General features: G+C 37.0%; 1 protein-coding gene across 2 annotated transcripts; it reads right to left on the bottom strand.

Annotated features, from left to right (window-relative positions):
• Positions 1-4,679: 4,679 nt before the first annotated feature.
• On the bottom strand, positions 4,680-13,511 carry tubb6 (tubulin, beta 6 class V). Of its 2 annotated transcripts, none has more exons than XM_062991154.1 (4): positions 13,498-13,511; positions 7,913-8,021; positions 7,212-7,322; positions 4,680-5,886 (listed from the first exon to the last, which is right to left on the bottom strand). In XM_062991154.1, exons 3-4 carry the CDS (start codon positions 7,270-7,272, stop codon positions 4,823-4,825), a joined length of 1,125 nt encoding a protein of 374 aa, XP_062847224.1. In that variant the 5' UTR covers positions 7,273-7,322; positions 7,913-8,021; positions 13,498-13,511; the 3' UTR covers positions 4,680-4,822. The 2 variants fall into 2 exon arrangements, with proteins under 2 accessions (XP_062847224.1, XP_062847223.1); XM_062991153.1 differs by lacking the exon at positions 13,498-13,511 and adding an exon at positions 9,950-10,022.
• Positions 13,512-13,661: the final 150 nt, after the last annotated feature.

Below are 13,661 nucleotides of genomic sequence, written 5' to 3'. Positions count from 1 at the left end.
CACATTTTTGGTAAAATAGGGACATTTTGTAAAATCTGAATTCTTTAAAAGCTTTATTAAGCAGACAAAACACTCAAAGAAGTTGGGATCACATCATCATCACATAACCTTTACACTAAAATTTAAAAATGTAATTGTTTGGGAATGTTTGCCCAATCTTGCTGTGTATAAATGGGGAAATGGGGTCTGTGTGTGTATATAGCGACCTGTGACTCTCGGCCCTCACATGTTGGCTTTTGGACTTTTACCGATGACAGTCTGAGTGGTCCTTTCAGTGTCTGGCATGGAGAACTCTGTTGTCTCTGAAAACAAGCTAAAATGTGGACTCATCTGACCCATACAGATTCAGGTTGTATTTCTTGATGCAGCAGTAGATTGCTTTAAGTAACAATAGTTTTCAGAAGTACTCCCAAGCTCTTGTAGCTACATTTGGCACAGTAGCGTGGTGGTTTCTCATGCAATGTCGTCTGAGGGCTCAAAGGTCATGAACTTTCAACAGTGGTTTCTGTCCTTGCCCTACATAGACTTTTTTGGATTCCCTGAATGTTTTCACATTATTGTGTATAGTAGATAGTGAAAAATCTTGAAGAGATTTTTAGAGGAGATTGATAATTCTCTCATAAAGTTTGGTACAAAGTGTTCCAAACTGAGCTACTGAGCTACTCCGGGAGCACATGGTTGGAGTGTTTTTTTTTATTGTCAAGCCGACGCCCCTCATGTTTATTAGTCAATAGCTAATTATCCAAAGCTGAACCTCATTGCAGGTTAAATGTTCAAGGTATTTAAGAACTGGATGTGGATCATTCAGTGTTGTTGTAGCCTAGTTCATGTGTTGTGTTAGCATTTGTGTTAGCTTGCAGGGTATAGCTTAGTTTAGGGTTTAGGATAGTTTAGAGTCATGTCTCATGTGTTTAGATTAGTGTTAGCAGTTAGCTCTTATCCAGAGCGACTTACAGAAGTGCTTCCATAGTAAACATTTCATTTCTCAAGTTTTAGTAAACAACAGTCAAAGAACACAAATCTGCTGAAACCTGTTAGAACCAAAGTTTTTTTTTTTTTTTTTGGAAATGGAAAAAAAATGTTAGTAAATAAGTACAAGTCAGCTTAAGTGCTTAGTAAAAAGGTGGGTTTTTAATCGTTTTTTAAAGACAGCAAGAGACTCAGATGTTCGGACAGACAGGAAGTTCATTCCACCACTTGGGTGCTAGAACAGAGAAGAGCCTTGATGCTTGTCTTCCTTTAGTCCTGGGTGGAGGCTCAAGTCGAGCGAGACTAGTGTAGCCTTGTGAAACCATGTCTTGTCTTTTGTTATTATGAATAAATGTTTGTAACATCTCTGTTTGTGTGTGTCCGCCATCATCCCCTGTCTTGAGCCCATGGTTACAGCCACACCTATTATCGCTTCAAAAACTGAGCCTTTGGTGGATATACCCAATAATGATACCCTCACCTGTTACCAATTCACTTGTTTATTGTGGAATGTTTTAAAACATAACTTTAACTTTTCACTCATATTTTTCCCATGCCCCAACTTTTTTGTGTGTATTACAGGCATCAACTTCTAAATGTGTTCATATTTACAAAATTCAATGAAGTTGATCAATAAAAACACAGAAAATCCTTTTTTTTTTTTTTAGCTTTTGTCAATTCAAGAGAATTAGGAAATCACAGATTTTTTTATTGCATTTTATCAAATGTCCCAAATTTTCTAAAAATAAGATTTGTAATACCACACATTTGAGTTTGATATATTGTTAAGTACACTTTGGAGACTTGTGTTACAGATACTAAACAACATGACTGAAAGATTGTGGAAACTATGATCTAACTATTCCATTAAATGTAATTCTCCAGATAATAGTTTTATTGCCTGTCTGTCCCTTCACTTTATGTCATACTCTGCTTATTAGGTCAGCTGGAAAATTCAGTCTAGAAAAATATCTCTCATATTTAGCATGTTCAAAGGAATTGAATGGTTCCACTATTAAAACAAAAGAAGGTAAGTCTCCTGGTGACAGGATTGCACCCTGCAGCTCTGTCATTGTATTACAGAATGTCATTGCTTCAAATAGTTTTGTTGAGTCTGGACTTCCTCTATTGTCTGTTCCACAGTGCTCAGTGAGGAACGCATTGCTCAGCAGCTGTTAGGAATAATGAAAGCTGTGATGAGCTGGATTTGTGCCCTCACACAAGCAGAAAATTAACAAGCATTAGGTTTAGAGAGCTATAGTTGTGTTTTATCATCATTATAACCGAAAACCTGAACTTAATCCTGAACTTAAGCCAGTGCAGTAATAGAAGTAGAATTTGTCTGTTAAATTCAAAATCTTGTTTAGTGGTTTTTAACCTAGTTTTTATTCCCTTAACTATAGTGTTAGAGAATTACCATGAACAAGAGTGTTTTGACGTTGCCCTGTTTATGTAGAACCTACTTATAAAAGCAGACACATTCGAGGGTGAGGGGCCTTGCTCAGGGGCCCAAGATTTGGTAACTTGGCAGTCATGGGGTTTGAACCAGGGACCTTTGGATCACCATGTTAGTATCTTAACTATGAAGCTACCACTGCAATTGCTGAAGTAGCCAACGTTTTTTATGTAAAAACATTTTTTATGTGACCTTATCCAAGTTCTTTAGATGGTTTTGTTGGATCTTTTGTGTCTTCCCAACCCTCATGTTCTGTTTGGGGTCCCTGAGCCTCTTCAACAGCTTACAAAATGTCTTTAGCTCTTTTCAAACAGCTTGATACTTCATGACTTTTCCTAATTTTATGGAAACTGCAAATAAACAATATTTTTATACTGATAGTTTGTTCCAAACACTCCCCTAGTTTATACACTTCTGTTTTGGGTCTAAAAGACTCCAGCTAGAATACATGATTAATGGTTTTTAGTTTCTGTCTGGTGTTGAGAGTACAGCTGACTCTCTTACACACACACACACAAACCCCTTAACAAAATCTTCCACTGCTCTTTCTCTCTCAGAGTAATATGGTCAATTAATTTGGTTAATTTTGAACTTAATGTAATGTTATTTTACCCCCATAACACTGTGTTCTCTTGGACAGTGAAATCAATGTCAACAGAACTCAAGGGCTAAATGCGTTGTCACTTGACAAAAATAATAGCTGGCAGACAATACGCTTTTATTTCATTTTTATGACTTTCACTGTAATTTGATTAAAATGTAACACTTTTAAATGGCTTTGTAACTCTTTTAGTGCCTCTGGAACACCCCTAACTTGTAGCATAATGTTTCTCTAAGGGAACTGTTACATTAAGCAATTATAAATACCAGGGTTTTTCTTTAATGTCAGAGCTTTATTGCACTTGTGATATCGTTTGTCAAAACTATTTGAAAGAAAACCAAGTTCACCAAAAGTGAACTTGGCAAATGACAACATGAAGTCTGTATTATACAGGTACAGATGCAAGGAGAAATCAGCTATACTGTGTTCAATTAGTTCAGCTGAGCAACCAAAATAAATGGCACTAATTTACTAGGGAAATGTGTTCACTGTGACTAATGTGCAATAACCAAGGGAACAGGAAAGGGGCAGTTTTTTTACACAGCACAGCTTGCCTTAACTTATGTATATAGTTCTCCTATACATAACTTATGTATATAACTTTCCTCCAGTTTATGCAGATGTATAGTCTTATATTTATTTTCTTAGGTAAGATTCAGGTCAGTGGCTTTGCCATTACAGGAAAAAAGTATTAAAACTGTTGTCTCACATGTTACAGATCCATAAGACTAAGATTATACCGGGTCCATATGTACACAAGTACATTTAAAAATGCATCTTTTTATCTGCAGCAAGGTCTTAGGTCCAGTGAAAATGCAAGTTTTTGCTTTACTGTACTGTAAAGGAAATATGCTGTGAGAAATAAAAACTTTGATTTATGTTGTTAGCCTTGCCAGGCGGTTCAAAAAATTTGCCCATATAACTTAATATAAGCTTACTAGTTTATTTCCTAGGGTGTAGAAGCCAGTATAATGTTCCATATGCATAGAAGTAGAGGGTAAGACACCATTTGATGGTAGTATTAAAATGTCATAATAACAAAACCGTATGTCAGGGCTCAGACACCTGCCCATGCAGCAACTTTTAGCAAATTCATTGAGAACGCTTCCACAATGAATGGGGCCACAAAAAAACAAATAAAAAAACCATTTTTTAAAGTTTAAAAATGTATGGACTAGGCTTAGTGGGGAAAAATGACGGCGTTCCCTTAAACACATACAATGTAGTTTCATCTTACATAACGCTACTGTTTTAATCCTAAATGCGATTGTAATGGTTGTGGATACAAAAAATAATAATAATGGCACCCAGGTGGCGCAGCGGGCATAATTGGCAGTGCCTGCAGGGTGAGATAACCGGACTATGTGGGTGGGGTCTTCAAATGCTGTGTAAGGACCCTGATTGGTAGATAGAGAGGCGTCTGTGCAGAGTGCATAGGTAAAGAAAGGGTTCTGTTACGGGCTGCGTGCGGGTCGGAGGAGGCTGCAATCAGGGATCCCCCAGCAGCGGAAGACAAATTGACTACACTAACTTGGGAGAAAATGCATAAAAATATAATAGAAAAAAAAAAATTTACATTATATTTATGAAGCATCTCAGGAAGGAGTTTTGTATTGCTTTGTCTCATTATTTTAAGAAAAGAAAACACATATATCAAATCTCCCAATGTTTATTGTAAGCACACCTGATATTGACCTAAAACCACATAAAAAAAAATCACAGCCTGAAAAAATTCAACATTACATTAAATGTATGCGTGTACACAACCAATAAGCAAATAATAACAAGCATAGTTTTCACTCATTGACTTCCTCCTCATCCTCGTCAAATCCATCTTCCTCGTCATTGGCTGTGGCCTCTTGGTACTGCTGGTACTCTGACACCAGGTCATTCATATTGCTCTCAGCCTCTGTGAACTCCATCTCATCCATGCCCTCTCCAGTGAACCAGTGCAGAAAAGCTTTTCTTCTAAACATAGCAGTGAACTGCTCTGAGATGCGCTTGAACAGCTCTTGGATGGCTGTACTATTGCCAATAAAGGTAGAGGCCATCTTAAGCCCTCTGGGTGGGATGTCACACACAGCTACCTTGACATTGTTGGGGATCCATTCAACAAAGTAGCTAGAGTTTTTGTTCTGAATGGCTAGCATCTGCTCGTCCACTTCTTTCATCGACATTGGGCCTCGGAAGACAGTGGCCACTGTGAGATAGCGACCATGGCGGGGGTCACAAGCAGCCATCATGTTCTTGGCATCAAACATCTGCTGGGTTAATTCTGGAACAGTAAGAGCACGGTACTGCTCACTACCCCTGGCAGTCAGAGGGGCGAAACCGGGCATGAAGAAGTGCAGGCGTGGGAAGGGTACCATGTTGACTGCGAGCTTGCGCAGATCTGCGTTTAGCTGACCAGGAAAGCGCAGAGAGGTTGTGACTCCACTCATGGTGGCAGAGACAAGGTGGTTCAGGTCACCGTATGTAGGTGTCGTGAGCTTAAGCGTGCGGAAGCAGATGTCATAAAGTGCTTCATTATCAATGCAGTAGGTCTCATCTGTATTTTCAACAAGTTGATGGACTGAAAGAGTAGCATTGTATGGCTCCACCACTGTGTCAGACACTTTAGGTGACGGCATAACACTGAAAGTGTTCATGATTCTGTCTGGGTATTCTTCACGGATTTTGCTGATGAGCAGAGTGCCCATGCCAGAACCAGTGCCCCCACCTAATGAGTGGGTAAGCTGGAATCCCTGGAGGCAGTCACAGTGCTCGCACTCCTTCCTCACTATATCCAGCACAGAGTCCACTAGCTCTGCTCCCTCTGTGTAGTGGCCTTTTGCCCAGTTGTTTCCTGCACCTGTGTGTCCTGCAGTGACAAAAACAAAGAGTTGGGTTAAAAAAACGAAACCCAATAGCTCCACACCCCATTCCCCAGAGGCGGGTGAACAGTTACATGTGCCAATTGCTGTCTATTTATCATTCAGACTGCAACGTATGGGAGTATGTGAGGTTTAAGTTCATGTTTGGAATGCACTGCGGTCTTAGAGAATTCTGTAGACCTCTGTGTACTGTTGAATTCTTTTTTCATAATTTATAGCTGAGTATGGCATGTGAGGAGTGTCTAAATATAAGAAACATTCATGAACTATTATTGTCTGTTCATGGTCAGCAGGCTTTTCGTGAGGTGCTTCATACAGACTCATTTATTCATTTCATTATGTATAAATAACAAATCATAAATGGCAAATGTTAAAAGACTGGGGTGTTAAAAGATTTCATCCACAGTGAAGAAATCTAATTTGATACTGAACAGGCATGAAATGTTTATGCTGACTCCAGAAGACAAAATCAGTTATTTATATCTGCTGGCATGCTCACTATATTTTAGCTTGGAGTTCTTGAATACGCTCCTTTAAGGCTCTTGAGGAGGCTCTTATCAAAGCACTTTGTTTTAAACTGAAACATATAACAGGCTCCATTTTGAATGTGCACATTCGTTTGACTATACAGCAGTGACTTAATTAATAAAACTCAAGTATTTAGTTTATTTATATCAGATGTGTTTTGAGTTTTTGGAAACTATGACAAAATCAGCTGGGTCAAAAATATATACAGCATTAAGCCAAATTAGATTACTTTGTTGCATGGCCTCCTAAGTACTTGTTAGAGATTATGATTGACTTTTTGTGCCCATTTAAACATGGGCAGTTTGACTTTGCCCATTAGACTAAGCCACAAGAATTACAATAGGAATGTCTAGGAAGCTTTGCACAGATCTTAAAAAGTGGGTCATAGATTTTCATAAATCAAGAATGCCAACTGGAGCTATTTCTTGCCAACTAACGATTATATAAGGAGGTAATATTAATATAGTATTTTAAGTAATGCTTTATTTATATTTATATATTATTTATACTGCATTTATATTGTATTTATAATTTGTTTAACGTCACTTGTTTTTTAAATAGTGTTTACTGTTTAATACTGTTTTTAAAGAATATCTAAAAGACTTAAAGCTATGCAGTGTCTGTATGAATGAATAAACACTGATGATCTTTAAATTTCTTTCTAATATGTCATTTTTGGTCAAATACATACTTTTATATTTTTATAAAATCTAAAATAGGTTAAACATGTTTCCCCTCACTGTAAACCTAATCAATACCAACCAGATTTAAAAAAAAATCTTACCAAAGATAAAATTATCTGGTCTAAAGAGCTGTCCAAATGTCCCAGACCGAACACTGTCCATTGTTCCTGGTTCCAGATCCACAAGTACAGCTCGAGGTACAAACTTATGGGCTACAAACACAACACACAGTTAGCATGTATGATTTCACTGAAAGACATAAACAAATACAACAGTTGAACACTAAGTTGCTTGTTTTACAGGTATACTTATCCTTTAACTACACTCATTGACCAGTTTTCAAGTACACATGTCATATGAATGCCCTTTGTGGACTTCATATTTATGTCCATGATCTTGAAATAAGTTGCCAACAAGCACACTGTCAGGTGTCCAGATACTTTTGGCCAGATAGTGTACCTGGTAGGTGTACCTGATAAAATGGCTAGTGCATATTTATAATGTAGGTGTAGATCTACATAATGCACTATTATTTGTATGTATACACTATATTTATTCTGTTTATATGGGTATGATGGTCCAGTGCTTAAACAGAAACCTGGTTCACACACACTGGAAACATAAAGTTTAGGAATCTGAATAAATTCTTTCAGAGTGACGACATGATTAAAATACAGAGGCCAAAAATTGTGAGGGCTAGAGATACTCATCTGGTATGTGTAAGTCAATATGAGGTGGGGGTGGGGAACTTCAACAAGGACGCTGATTCACCATTCACTCACACACAGTATCATATACTCACAGCTTGCTTCATTGTAGTAGACATTAACTCTATCCAGCTGAAGGTTTGAGTCTCCCACATAGTTGCCTTGTGGATCAATCCCATGTTCATCGCTTATGACTTCCCAGAACTATGTGTGTCACCACCAGAAGGAAAAGAAACACAGCTTATATTTTGAAAAAACTCTACACACCTTACCTTGATTCATTAAAATTGTTCATTTGAGCTACAGATTGATATTGAGAATATGTCATACTGGATTCCAGTGTAACATTATATATCAAACACCACTGGTTACTTTAGTTATGACATGTGCCGTATTGCTATCACCTTACCTAGTGTTTTTAGTTAATGGTAAATAATCACATAAACTTACAGTGACCCATTAAAATATCAAATACAACACTGTTTCATGTTAAGGATTTAAGCTTTATTAAAAATCAAAGCTCTGCTTCATTTAGCAAACATGACAGTAATCTTCTTCTTCTTCCTTCTGCCAAATCATGATCCTCATTGATTTGGCACAATGTTTACGCCGGATGCCCTTCTTAACACAACCCTTCCTATTTTATCCGGGCTTAGGACCGGCACTACAATGCACTGGTTTGTGCATCTAGCGGCTAGGTATCTATAGGACAATTCAGTGTTTCCAATTAGCCTGGTGGCATGTTTTTGGACTGTGGGAGGAAACCGGAGCACCCGAAGGAAACCCACGCGGACACGGGGAGAACATGCAAACTCCGCACAGAAAGGACCTGGACCGCCCCACCTGGGGATCGAACCCAGGACCTAGCAAACATGACAGTAATAAACAGATGAATATAAATACCAGGAACAGAACTGGTTTAGCATTTAAAGTGGAGACATTAGACAACACTCCAAGACAATTTAAGCATGGATCTGACAGCTCTTCCCGACAACATTAAGTTTTACATAATGGTCAGCATGGACGCTCGGATGACACAACGATCTGTTACTCAAGCCCACTATCACCGAGATCCAAGTTTTAATTTCAGCATTGCTATTGGCTGGCCAGGCATCCACACAGACTTGATTAGCTATGTCTGAGAGGGGGTGGCCAAAGGTGGGTTCTGCCTTGTTACTGGGACATGAGGTTACATATTCTTATTAATTTTGTTAATCTATAAGTTACACACATATCCAGATACAGAGTTGAATACTAATACCACATGCAGTCTGTTTACCAGCAGTTCCATACTAATGCTTAGTAAATTATTGATTCAACTTGTAGTTAAAATGTGCTTTTCTGAGTGTGGATGTATTTAAAGACAGGGGTGCAGAATTTAGCATAAAACTGCTGTTACAGTTAACACCTGCTGTGGCGCATGTAAGCTGAGGGCATTACATTTTTGCTGACTTGAATGTTTTAAAATATTACTGATGTGTGCTTTTAATTTCGATAGCTGCTGGAAATGAACTGAAATGACCTAACTTTTCTTTGTTAATCTTTAATGTACCAAATAATGTATAATAATGTATAATGCAAAAAAAAAAAAAAAAAAAAAAAAAAAAAAAAAAAAAAAAAGTTTGGATGATTTATTCATGTTTAATACACTTTTTTCAGGGGTTATATGTCATGAAACAATAAACCTAGATTTGTAAAAGGGCTGTTGGCCATAAAGTTACTTGGTATTCTCTTTATAATGCAACTAACACCAATAACTATTACTAATAATAGTATGATGGTTAAATATGTAACTAACATTCCAAATACACTGTAGTGAAAATGACTATGACAGTTAAATGAGTTAAATGATCATTTTAATAATCATAATAAAGTATGAATCACTTTTAAGGGGTATGTGGTGTGGGAGGAATCGTGAATCCAGCCACACCCTTACAGCAGCTGATAAGAATAAACAAAACTTATTTATTAAAATATTTCATCCAGCTACTATATCAAATGTACTATCATAGAGATAACCAGTCAATAACACTGATTACAATTTAAAGTTTAGATTAGAAACATCAAACGTAATAACTTTTTTAACTAAGTTGAGTTTGTTAATAAGTATATACAGTTTGTGCAGTTCTCACCTTGGTACCGATCTGATTTCCACACTGTCCAGCTTGTATATGAACTATTTCTCTCATTTCTGCTGTATTATTTATATAAGTTATTACTAAACTGATCACAAGCGCTTCTGCTGCTGTCTACAGTTATACTGAGTTTTATACTTACTGATCCGCTTTCTTCTGTATGGCTGAGACTAAAATCATTACTCTTTTACAAAGTGCGCTACCTAGTGTGTACAAGTCATTATAACGTATAGCACGCAGTGTACTTATGCAGGGAGCTTGTGGCGGTTTGGAATCGAGTCTCTCTGCTGTCGAGTTACAGACTCTGCCCACCACCCTTCTATAGATCTGGTAGTTCATTTCAATCTCTTTCGTTCTTTATTTGTAATTATGTACTAGTTTCTTTAGAAATTTGTATTGAAGTTCTTTTACAGATTTAGCTTGATCCTGGTAAGAACACTGATTCATATTCATAATAGTACCATAATAATGTTGATCAACTTTCAAATCCCTCCCCCGAACATTGTTTGTGACTTGCAGTTGCAAAAACAGATAATCAATAATATCAGTAATCAATTTAGCATTTTGTTTTTTACAGTTAAAGTTATCATGTGTCGTTAATATTAAAGTATCAATGTTTGTTAAAAATTTACCAGTTATTGTAGCTATACACTCTAGATCTATTTAAGTTTCACTGTCTGCAATGAGTTTGGCAAGCTATATTATCCTAAGTTTAGATGTTGGCAGCCAATTCACCTTCTGTATATCTTCTGTATATCTATATAGCTTAGAAAAAAACATTACTATTGTAATGTCTCCAGGTTTCAGTGAAAGTGTGGTGCCCAACATGGTTTATTTGGTGGCTCCAGACCCACTGTAGGTAATCTCAGGTTCTAAATGTTACTGAAATTGTATAAATGAATACATATTTATAGAAGAATGCTTATATACACACCTGTGTAATTTTGTTATATTTAAATGACTAAGTTTAACATGGGGCAGTGGTTGCATTGGTAGACATTTCTGTAATTTCTACAGTTATTAACCACATACCACACAGCAAAATACTGCAAATAGTTTTTACAGTACATAACAGTATTTTCCACTGCGTCTGTGTAAGATTTAAGTACCGATAGATAGAAGTACCGATTTCTCAGTTTAACATTTATCAACTCTTAAAACCATCCAGCTCTGACATTAAAAGTGCCTGTAAAAGTGATTACATGTAAAGTTGCATGCAAGATATCTGGGCACTGTGGCTTAGTGTCCTTTTTGTGTGGAGTTTGCATGTTCTCCCTGTGTCCATGTGATAGGTGAAACTCATTTAATGGGTGGAAATATTTTTGCCTCCAGAAACACATTGCTCAGCTCTGTTTGTCCATACATATGAAGTTAACACGTCCTGGTAAATTTAAATAAAATCAAAAACAAACATTCATTTAAACTGATCTCCCATTGAAACTACAGTCCGGTCATTTTTAGGGAGTGTTAAAACGAGTATATTTTTAGTATATTTTGCCATCTAGTGACAGAAACGCAGCACTTCTCCAGATTGCTTTTACTCTGAAAGTTAGAGAATAACTGATTTTTACGTTTACATTTCAACATTTAGCATTCTCTTATTTAAAGCGACTAACAACTGCACACACTTATCCGCACTTATCACTGTCTTACTAAGTCACAATTAGAGTTCATTTAGTAGCCATATCACCTGTAAGCATGATCTTAAAACACAGGAGGAAACCACACAGGAACAGAATATAAGCAATTTTATTTATCACTTATACACTGATCAGCCATAGCATTAAAACCACCTCCTTGTTTCTACACTCACTGTCCATTTTATCAGCTCCACTTACCATATAGAAGCACTTTGTAGTTCTACAGAGTTTTTAAATACCATGCCTATTCAATGTAGACACACCTACCTAGTTGGTCCACCATGTAGATGTAAAGTCAGAGACGATCGCTCATCTATTGCTGATGTTTGAGTTGGTCATCTTCTAAACCTTCATCAGTGGTCACAGGACGCTGCCCACGGGGCGCTGTTGGCTGGATATTTTAGGTTGGTGGACTATTCTCAGTCCAGCAGGGACAGTGAGGTGTTTAAAAACTCCATCAGCGCTGCTGTGTCTTATCCACTCATACCAGATCAACACACACTAACACACCACCATCATGTCAGTGTCACTGTAGTGCACTGAATGATCCACCACCCAAATAATACCTGCTCTGTAGTGGTCCTGGTAGAGTCCTGACCACTGAAGAACAGCATGAAAGGGGGCTAACAAAGCATGCAGAGAAACAGATGGACTACAGTCAGTAATTGTAGAACTACAAAGTGCTTCTATATGGTTCTATATGGCTAAAAATGAACAATGTGTGTAGAAACAAGGAGGTGGTTTTAATGTTATGGCTGATCAGTATACGTTTTGGTGTTATTTGACACAATTAAAAATTATTACATTTATAAATGTAATAAAAAATAGAAAAAAAAGAAAACAAATATTTTAAGTGTGCAGTAATTAACCCATTAAAATGTCATTTATGACATTCTGGACAGTGTTTTACAGTAATTGTTATTACTTATAAAGCTGTCCTATTTTGCAAAGTCCTGACTAACACTTTTTAATATTTAAGTTCTAAGGGTGGCCTTGTGGTGCAGAAGATACAGTTGGTGCCACAAACTATTGCCACCAACCACTTTAGCCCTATTTCTGTGCATTTTCTGCCTGAAGTACATACCTGGTTTTAGGGCTTTTTATTCTGAAAGTTTATACGAGGAAATTTATAGTTTAATGTCACAGAAAACTACTTCAGAGTATAACAAAATCTACTAAAGGCCATAATGATATTTTACCATGCTCAAATAATGATAAATTGTAGACCAAGTTCCAGTGAGTATAAGTGCAATTAACAACAACTGATTCATGTGGCAAAAGTGTTTAACTATTACCATAACAATATGCCTATATTGATATTATATAATTAATTTTTCCACACCTGTTATCAATGGGTGTGGCTGAAACGCCTGAACTATAATCAAAAGGATTGTTTGAATACATTTGGCCATAGATTGCACATGTATAGTCCTTTTTTGTTTATTCGGTAATCGCATCTTTAGTAATCACTTTATTCTGATCATGGTAGCAGTGGGTTTGCATTAATCAGTGCATTAAACACCTATTGTTATTAAAAATAAAAAAAGCAGTCTTTCAAATAGTTTTACAATTCGAAAAGTGTTTTTTAGCAGCAACAATTATTGCTATTATTAATATTAATTACTGATATTATTATTATTATTAGATGTATTCTGATTGGTTGACAGAGACAGTGAGCGTGGTTAATGGGTGAACGTTACAGACAGTAGGAAAGACTGGTGTAGTCAGTGCTGCCAGATTTGGCGGTCTGCTGCCAGATTGGGCGGGATTCCGCCAAATTGGGTGGATTTTTTTGGAAATTGGAAGTTGGAAATTTGGGCTTGTTTGTAAACATTTTGGCGAATTAAAATATAAATATAAAAACTATTGCTTTCTAAAGCAGCTGGAATATATAAATAGGCCTACCTTCTCCCACCACATCCAGCCCGTTGTCAGAAGTTTGATTGACAGGTTATTTTTCCAGTCCAAAAGACACCGTTGCCACGCCCATCAATACAGTGATTCATATGTTAGACGTGTGTTGCCAGATTGGCCGGCTTTCCGCCAAATTAGGTGGACTTTGTTGGAAA

This window comes from Trichomycterus rosablanca, chromosome 3 (assembly GCF_030014385.1).
Source record: "Trichomycterus rosablanca isolate fTriRos1 chromosome 3, fTriRos1.hap1, whole genome shotgun sequence".
NCBI classification, from domain to species: domain Eukaryota; kingdom Metazoa; phylum Chordata; class Actinopteri; order Siluriformes; family Trichomycteridae; genus Trichomycterus; species Trichomycterus rosablanca.
The sequence above is the reverse complement of the archived record's forward strand: the minus strand, read 5'-3'. Positions and strand labels throughout refer to the sequence as shown.

Excerpts from the sequence above, each read along its gene's own strand:
- tubb6 (XM_062991153.1), bottom strand. The coding sequence starts at position 10,006 with ATGAGAGAAATAGTTCATATACAAGCTGGACAGTGTGGAAATCAGATC. Across the intron at positions 7,323-7,912 it reads CTACTACAATGAAGCAAGCT|CCCATAAGTTTGTACCTCGA; the intron begins GTGAGTATATGA and ends TTGTGTTTGTAG. Across the intron at positions 5,887-7,211 it reads ACCAGATAATTTTATCTTTG|GACACACAGGTGCAGGAAAC; the intron begins GTAAGATTTTTT and ends TTGTCACTGCAG.